Raw genomic sequence first — 9,778 nt, forward strand, 5'->3', positions numbered from 1 at the left:
AGCTAGGACCACTTAATTAATTATCGTATTTGGAAAAAATAGACGGTGGGACCAGTTTATTAATTCGGGGTTCCATATAAGAATATTTCTAGCTCGCACATTTTCTACCAATTCTACTCCTATGTAGTTAGTTTAAGCGCAACTTTTGAAGATTATTCACAGGAACCCAAAATTAACATTAAGTTCTATGGGAGGAGGTAGCTTTTTTGGCCAGATCCTTTGTCCTATACATCCTAAAACTCTTCTCTATGCCACAAAGTCCGCGCGTTTCAACCGTTTTCGCAAATATTTAGTACACTGGTTTCCTTTAACCTATAGACGGGCTGAATGGTCTTTCGGGTTCGATTTGTGGCCATCTTTTTAAATGGCGGCCACAAATTTAAAAACCCTTCTGTATGGAATAATGGCCGAGTGCCTTCGCTCCTAGGGTGCTACAAAAATATTAGTCATCAGTAAAATCTACCCATTCTTTATATCATTTTGATGGAAGTTCTTATTACATTTCTTATTATTTTTATTATAATTTCAGACGTTCGGTATTAATTCAAACGTTCCTGGCAATTCTGGCGTTACTTCATTCCTTGTCGCCATATTGTTATTTCTTTTTAAGCTATAAATGTTTATGTTTTGAGGCATATCATGTGCAATATACGAGGGGTCCGACTATACAAAAAAAAAAGCGTACGGAATTTCTTCTCGATTTCGTAATTTATTGATTTCTTCAAGGTTTTCGCGAGAAGCGTACTGAATTTCTTGTAAATATCGGACCCCTCGACAATGTATAATTTAATAGTGAGATTGAAGTAGTTTATAGTGTCACCGAGGGGCTAAACACTCGCGCATTCTGGCCTCAGTGTAGAAAAGCGCTACTTGGGAGAGCTAATATATTTAAATCCCTCCACCGGACTGAAACAATGGTTGGGTAGTTATTTTTGTTTATTAATTGGTCTTAGTTCCGAGGTAAGTATTTAGCAACTATGGGTTATCTAAACAAATAATTTGATGCGAAGTTATAACAAAACGACCCAAGGGCTGGGCTCGTAAGAGTAGCCACATCGTACCGTACTTCGACACGCATCCTTTAACAGTGGTCAAACAAGGTACCCGTAAATACCCATTAATTCTAAGCCGATTAAAATTTGTTAATAATAGATATTTTCTTATTATTTTCAGTACCTGGACTCAACACTCGGAAGTTACGCGTTTATAAAAATATTCTTATTTTTTGAATTATTAATCTTTTAATAAAATCTAATGTATCAATGAAATATATTTCAAAATAAAAACTCGCATTAATATTTATAAAAGATTATTTGATAAAATTATTTCTATTTATAAGCTTATAAATTATAGTTATGGCGTCAAGTAATAAAAAGAATAAAAGACTTTAACCAAAGTTATAATGAATAATTACCACATTTTTGAAAAGTATTTTAATTACAAATTGTTATTAAACCCGAATGAATCAAATGGAATATATTTCGAAATAAAATATTGCATTAATATTTATAAGTCTGCCTGATAAATTTATTTTTACTTGTAAGCTTACTAATTATATTTAGTGACTAAGGTATAGAAACTTGCTTCATACCTCTGAATTAGAGTATGATTAAAATGCTTTCCCGACATAGTAGAGCGATGAATCGAATATGTTTACATGACACACTCTTATTAAACACTCAGAATAACTGACTTTATCCAATGAATATTTTGAATAAAGTATCAAAGTTATAATGAATGATTTTATTCGATGTGCATTGGACTGAAGCGTGACATAGCAGCCACTCAAAACTAATGCTGCTAGTGCTGGTTACATAAAAGTGTGTGATAGTGAAGGGATTAATCAAACCCTGTCACGTGACCTGTGACGTCAGATCACGTGACCTAAGACGTCAAATCACGTGACCTAAGACGTCAAATCACGTGACCTAAGACTGCAGATCACGTGACCTATGACGTCATATCCGGTGACGTGCCATGACGTCATGTCCGGTGACGTAGCATGACGTCATGTCCGGTCACGTAGCATGACGTCATGTCCGGTCACGTAGCATGACGTCAAATCCGGTGACGTAGCATGACGTCATATCCGATGACGTAACATGACGTCATATCCGGTGACGTGACATGACGTCATGCCCGGTGACGTAGCATGACGTCATATCCGGTGACGTAGCATGACGCCATATCCGGTGACGTGACATGACGTCATATCCGGTGACGTGGCATGACGTCATATCCGGTGACGTGCCATGACGTTTTATCCGGTGACGTGGCATGACGTCATATCCGGTCACATGCATGACTTCATATCCGATGACGTGTCATGACGTCACATATGACGTCACCGAGGTAATTGACTTGTGACGTCACGACAGATGTTAATGGTAAAAGGTAATGATTGTCCATTCAGTTAGGCCTAGCGTTCATTCATATAGGCCTAGCGTTCATTCATATAGGCCTAGCAGTGTTCAGCTATTTGGATTTCGTGCCCGGGATAGTGCGCAACCGAGTCCGCGCATAGGAGCTTTTAGCGCCCCCCGACGTTGGAAATTTACTTAGTTGGAAGTTACGCGTGAGCCGGTTCATTCGTTGCCTGGAAGCGGTCGAGGAAAGTCGCTTGGAAAAACCTTTCTCGCTCAGCTAATCACTACGGGTCAGCCGGTTCACTCGTTCCCTGGAAGCCGTTCAAGGAGGTCGTGATCCCGCTTCTGAGGTCGATTCTTGATCGTTCCGCCATTTCCCTGATCGTTTTTGCCGAGGAAGACAGCTGAATTCAACGCTCTTCAACTTACTTGGCGGCCATTGCTTCGCCTCGTGGTGCTTTAACAGTCCGTAAGCCTAACCTTTACAATAATCCAAACTCATCTAGCTCCCCTTAAATTATTTATTTTATTTCAAGTATTTAAATTAATTAGGAAGTGTTAAATGTTAGTAATTTTTATTTATTTATTAAAAATCAAGTAACATAAATAAAATTTTACAACGAGATGTTGGACAAGAGAGAATCCCTTAATAATTGGTTTAGGGGCTATAATTTAAAGATATTAAACGGGGGACGTAATTAATTTAGAGATATCGCGACAGATTTTCGGAAATCAAGTCCCGCCGAACAAGAGGACCGTTGCCCTAAGCCTAATTAATAGTTGTCACGTTTAAACTCTAGTTATTTACGGGGTCTATCTGTGGGTATAGTTAAAGGTAAATAAGTAGCAGGGGTTTAACTAAAATTAGTTTAGGGGCTATCATTAATAAATTTAGAGATAATGCGACAGATTTTCGGAAATAAAGTCCCGCCGAACACGAGGATCGGTGCCCTAAGCCTAATTAAGCCTAGTCACATTTAAACTCTAGTTATTTACGGGGTCTATCTGTGGGAATAGTTTAAAATAAATAAATAGCAGGGGTTTAACTAAAATTAGTTTAGGGGCTATCATTAATAAATTTAGAGATAAAGCGACAGATTTTCGAAAATCAAGTCCCGCCCGCAGAGATAGTTTTAAGACACGTGGACGTTTGCCCTAAGCCTATGTTAACCCTTGTCCAATTTCAACTAGAGATTTTATTTGTGGGTTCTACCTATGGGAATGGTTAAAAATTAGCTAAGAAGATATTTTAAATTATTATGCTATTAAAAGGGGCAAGCAATTTAGTTTAAATAAATGTAAAGTTTTCCTAAAATTAATTTAGGGTATATTTTAAATTAATTTCATTATTAAGCTGCGTAATTTAAAATAAATGAATTGAACATTTTCTGAAATTAGTTTAGGGAATGTTTTAAATTATTTTCATTATTAAGTTAGATAATTTAATTTTAAATAAAGGGACGGCTTTCTTAAAACTATTTTCTATACAATTTTGGGAAATAATTAGCTAGCGAGAGTATTTAATTAAGGTGGCAATCGCGGTTATCAAGCCTTTCTTTAATTCGGGGTAGTTGGTCGCCTGTTTTTGTAGCGTGTTTTTTAATTAAGGACACGATTTTCTTAAATTATTTAAATCTAAGATTATTTCGATCTGCCCTAAAATAGGCAATAGTTTAAGATGCGTTATTAATGTTTTAATTTATAGATTCGGCTGATATTCTTGGATTTTTCCGTTGCTTGTCATTCCGAGAATTATCATTCCCGATGACTTCCGCTGTTCTGGACTTGCTACGTATCATTCCTGTGACACGCTTCGTTGGATTCACGTTGCATGATGTCTTCTGGACTTGCTATGTATCATTCCTGATGACACGCTTCGTTGGATTCACGTTACATGTCTTCCGGACTTGCTCTTTCTCTCAGCGCTGACTTAAAGATATGGAGGAAATCATCGAAGCTAGAAGAGACAAAATACATCTTTTTTACTTGCAATATTTTCATGTAACCACTTAACCTAATTTTTTTGCTTGCAAATTTTATTTGTAACTACTTATTATTTTTTTGCGTTCAAACTTTAACTTACAGAACTCTTTAATATTTTTTTGTTCGAAATTTTTGTATACACTTTGGTTTTTTTGTTTATTATTGAATAAATTTTGCCTTAAACCTCGTTCTTTCTTTTCTTGAATTAATTTAGATACTACACTTGGTTTCGATTTTTTTGCCTCTGGACTTAGGGGGATATTTTTGGGCCCCTTTTTAAGCTTTTTACTAAAAAACAAGTGACAAAATACATTAAAAAAGAAATTTTTTACAAAAAAAAATTTTTTTTATGAAAAATTTATTAAAAAATTTATTAAAAAAACAATAAAAAATGCATAAAAAAGGTAAAAAAAACGTTATAAGTAAATCGATTGATTTTTTTGAACCGAGTCTAATAACGAAACTTTAAGCTATACTTACTTAACCACCCCCCACGTAAGCCTTGCGAGCCCAATTTAAATTTAACAAGTCCCTGTTCAACTCGGGAATTATTAAATTTAAACTAAGGCCCGCTGTGGAGCCCCCTAAACCAGGAAACTTCGTCCTTAGCATGGGATTTCCAATGAAAGTCCACTCGATGATTGAAGTCCTCCACTCGATGATATAAGTCCTCCACTCGATGATATAAATCTTCCACTCGATGATATAAATCTTCCACTCGATGATATAAGTCCTCCACTCGATCATATAAGTCCTCCACTCGATGATATAAATCTTCCACTCGATGATATAAATCTTCCACTCGATGATATAAGTCCTCCACTCGATGATATAAGTCCTCCACTCGATGATATAAGTCCTCCACTCGATGATATAAGTCCTCCACTCGAGAGAATGTTCCTGCGCAAGAGAAATTCTTATTATTATTCGGAGAAAATTGTACATGCATAACTTCAAATTAAATTACCTTAATATGAAAATCCACTTGAATATTTTTGCATGATGTAACGTAAAATGTTCGGGCAGAAGACAAATTATTATTATTTGACATAAATTGCACACGCATAACATTAAACTAAATACCTTAGTATGGGGAAGTAAAATAATACCATAAAAACCTAAGCCTTGATTTAAACCCGCTTAAAATCGTGTTTACTTTTAAAGGACAAAGCGTATAAGCAACCTTCTACCTTAAACATAAATCAAAAATTTATTTATATCCTACAAAAGTCCCTCAACGAGTTGCCAAACGCTTTTCCCCTAAAAATATTTATAATTAAAATCATAAACTAGATACCTTAATACCGCAAAGGGAATCTCACCCTAAAAATCCTGATTACGTTCATTATTCTTAAAAGGGAGGGCTAGGACCAGTTTTCACCTATTCCATAATCAAGTAATTTATTTATGTCCTGGCGCAAAAACAAAATCCCTAAAAACAACAGGCAAGCGCTTCCCTTCTAAGAATAAATATAATAAATAATAAACTAAATACCCCAATAATTGCCAACAATGTATGACAGGCTGTCGAAATAGTCTTTTTTGCTAATGAGATTCCCTTTAAACGGATAAAATCAAAGTGTAGACCTGAATTGAGAATGGAATTGTCCTGTTAATATTGCTAAAATTACTATTAATAAGATTTAATTACTTCACTGAGAGCCTAAAATGTCTAAATTGTTTTCCTAGTGAGATTCAGTTTCAACGGATAAAATCAAAGTGTAGAATGGAACTGTAATGGGTTCATTGACCCGATTAATATAGGGTGAATTTTGTCAAATAATAATAATTCATTCTAGAATCCAACATAAATTTCTCCTTTGGAAACAGATGATAGCTATAAAAATAAAATCTGTTCAATTCAAACAATCTAATACAAAATTAAAATCGGCTTAAATGGCACAAGCATTTTGAATAACATTAATTCCACTTTCAAATAAATCATTTAACATAGCTAGAAAGATAAATAATATTACGGTTTAGGGTCAATCTTGAAATATTTATCAAATAAAAAATCACTTTGAATTACTTTTAAACCGACTAAAAGATTGAATTACTTTTAAACCGACTAAAAGATTGAATTACTTTTAAACCGACTAAAAGATTGAATTACTTTTAAACCGACTAAAAGATTGCATTACTTTTAAACCGACTAAAAGATTGAATTACTTTTAAACCGACTAAAAGATTGAATTACTTTTAAACCGACTAAAAGATTGAATTACTTTTAAACCGACTAAAAGATTGAATTACTTTTAAACCGACTAAAAGATTGAATTAGAAAAATTTAATAAAACTAATTTCAAATATTTTGAATAAGTACGACATAAATGTGAATCATGAATACTGTGCGCCATTTTACCGAAACTCCCCAAAAATAAACTTCTAAATTCTATCCATTTCGATATGACTAACTTGTAACTACACAAATGGTGCTGTTACGGTGAAAACAAATGGGCTTGACACCCACAGGGCCGGAAATAAGAAAACTTTAATATAGAATATGTGTCCCCTTCTTTGACTAGAAAATTTAAAGGACCTTCTCCACTAGTGTGTTCAAAAATCCGCGTATCTCTAGTAGAACCACACTTATGAGCCTTCAAAGTTGGGTGTAATTATGGTGGGATTGGGGGGGGCAAATAAAACCATAACACAGTCAAAGGACACACCCATATCTCTAGTAGAACCACAGTTATGAGCCTTCAAAGTTGGGTGTAATTATGGTGGGGGGGGGGAAATAGGACCATAACATAGTCAAAGGTCACACCCATATCTCTAGTAGAAGCACAGTTATGAGTCTTCAAAGTTGGGTGTAATTATGGGGGGGGGGCAAATAGGACCATAACATAGTCAAAGGACACCCTCATATCTCTAGAAGAACCACAGTTATGAGCCTTCAAAGTTGGGTGTAATTATGGTGGGGGGGGAAATAGGACCATAACATAGTCAAAGGTCACACCCATATCTCTAGTAGAAGCACAGTTTTGAGTCTTCAAAGTTGGGTGTAATTATGGGGGGGGGCAAATAGGACCATAACATAGTCAAAAGACACCCTCATATCTCTAGAAGAACCACAGTTATGAGCCTTCAAAGTTGGGTGTAATTATGGTGGGGGGGCAAATAGGACCATAACATAGTCAAAGGACACCCTCATATCTCTAGAAGAACCACAGTTATGAGTTTTCAAAGTTGGGTGTAATTATGATGGGGGGGGGGCAAATAGGACCATAACATAGTCAAAGGTCACACCCATATCTCTAGTAGAAGCACAGTTATGAGTCTTCAAAGTTGGGTGTAATTATGGTGGGATCAGGGCTCTACACAAGGATATTTTTTTAGTAGTCAGCCTGACTAGTGAGCCCCCCTATCCCAATTCTTTTTAGTAGTCACTGACTAGTGAGACGCATGGTTTACGAATATTTGGGACATTTATTTTACTAGTCAAGTTGACTAGTGAACCCCCAGATTTCGATTTATTTTAGTAGTCAAGACATTTTTTTTAGTAGTCAAATGCCTTGACTAGTGCCTTACGTCGAGCCCTGGGTGGGATGGGGGGGGGGCAAATAAGACCATAACATAGTCAAAGGACACCCTCATATCTCTAGTAGAACCAGAGTTATGAACCTCCAAAGCTGGGTGTAATGCTATTCCTATGGAGGGGGGTATGTTTGTTAAAATTCGCTTAATTACTCGACCCCTGTTTGTCTTAATCCCAAGTTTTTAGTATGGTTGGCTGGGGGTCAAATAGGACTATAACGTACTCAGAGAACAAAACCTACTTAACTCCTTTGACTAGAAAATTTATAGGACATTGTGCAAAGATAGTAACGGGTGTTCATGGTTAAGCTATCAAAACTTTGGGAAAATTTATTGGTCAAACTGGCCAGTGACCCCTTAGTTTTTAAAAATATTATGGGACATTTTAAAATGTTACTGGACAATGTGTCCTGTGCTTATATCCGGCCCTGGACACCCATATTTACACCAATAGATTTGTTAATTGAAAACATTTTAGAGAACTACAGTTCTGCCGTTAAAGGTTTTCTACTCGCTTCAGTTAAGGGCAATATACAGCCAATAACCAAAGCAACAAAAGTGCATTAGTTATTTAGAACTATGGAGTTCCAAATAACTACCATTATGTTTGGTAACCAATATATAAAATCAACTAAGGCTATGTTTTCTTCAAACAGACAATGGTCCTAATTAACAAACCTATTTTGCACGTTGAACGATACTTTTTACACCCGTAAAGCTTCATTTCCATTCGGTTGCGATAAAATTTTGGTATTTAATCTATATTAACCCTTATAAATAAAATATTTACCTGGAAAGATCTCTTTAGCCGTACTGAAAGAGGCTATGGCTTCCAGCAAACGCTGCAACACCCCCAAAGACAAAGGCTTAAGCCTTGGTCGTAATTAACAAAGGTATTTTGGCACGGTAAACCATAAATTTTCCACTTGCAACGCTTAATTACCGATTGGTAGCGATAAAACTTTGGTATTTAATCCAAATTAACCCTTAAAATATAAATAAAATCAAAATATTTACCAGCAAACATCGGACAGAAAATCGCAGCATCTAGTTCTCACGGAAAACGACCCCAAAAATAACCTTGAATGAATAGGACCGCTAGATGGCGCTGCTGAAGTTAGGCAGACTTCAAAATATGGCGGGAGCGTGCGTTTCAATTTTATTGTTTCTATTTTCTAATATAATTAATAATTTAGTTAATTATAATTTACTAATGTCTTCTAAACAGCCCAAAACACTTTTCTCCACTTTTAAAAAGTGGTACTGGAGTTTATAGATTCCCATAGCTGGAAAAACCACCCTATAAACATGTTTGTCTAAAAGGTCGAAACCTGAAATCATAGGAATTAGTTTAATTCTTTTACAGAGGACCCAGTTTTACGTTGATCTAGATCAAATAAAAGTTCTGAAATTAAAAGTGTAACATATTCCAAAATCTTTGTTTGTTTTTGGCCTAATTATTCCTGTTCTTAATTAGAAAATTAGTAAAATAAAAAAAGTAATGAAGAAAGAAGATGCTATAGGTTTAGCCGCCCCATAAAGAGGGTGTCCTGTAAGAATAATCGGGTTGCAATACACGTCAAAATGCTATCAGAAATTCCACCTAAAATGCTTCAATCGCGAGAGATGCGAGTCTTCCCTCCAGTAATGACAGTGGTCAAGGTTCGTTTCCCCGACATGTGCGCTGCTAGCTTCAAACGTTACAGCGAAAACGTTCCTTGGTTTCTTGAAGTAAAACTAATTAATTATGGTCTAGACAATCTGGCTGTATAATCTAATACTTTTTAAAAGGCTTGTTTTGGACAAGGAGGATGGGGTTGGGTTTTTTATCTTGGAGACTTGAAAGTACTGAATTTACAATCAGCTGTTCAAAAGTCACTCCCCCAATTGCA

At 35.7% G+C, this 9,778-nt stretch overlaps 1 protein-coding gene across 2 annotated transcripts; it reads right to left on the reverse strand.

Moving 5' to 3' along the window:
- Positions 1-2,865: 2,865 nt before the first annotated feature.
- On the reverse strand, positions 2,866-9,770 carry LOC149704937 (uncharacterized). 2 transcript variants are annotated; one of them, XM_089865070.1, is made up of 4 exons: positions 8,904-9,770; positions 8,677-8,820; positions 5,317-6,186; positions 2,866-5,249 (listed from the first exon to the last, which is right to left on the reverse strand). In XM_089865070.1, the coding sequence occupies exons 3-4, from the start codon at positions 5,413-5,415 to the stop codon at positions 4,830-4,832; spliced, it is 519 nt and encodes a 172-aa protein (XP_089721196.1). In that variant the 5' UTR covers positions 5,416-6,186; positions 8,677-8,820; positions 8,904-9,770; the 3' UTR covers positions 2,866-4,829. The 2 variants fall into 2 exon arrangements, with proteins under 2 accessions (XP_089721196.1, XP_089721197.1); XM_089865071.1 differs by having other exon boundaries at positions 5,317-7,888; positions 7,920-8,820.
- Positions 9,771-9,778: the final 8 nt, after the last annotated feature.

This window comes from Phalangium opilio, unplaced genomic scaffold (genome assembly GCF_054372755.1).
Source record: "Phalangium opilio isolate 3A_F unplaced genomic scaffold, DU_Popi_V2 ptg000014l_1, whole genome shotgun sequence".
Classification (NCBI taxonomy): domain Eukaryota; kingdom Metazoa; phylum Arthropoda; class Arachnida; order Opiliones; family Phalangiidae; genus Phalangium; species Phalangium opilio.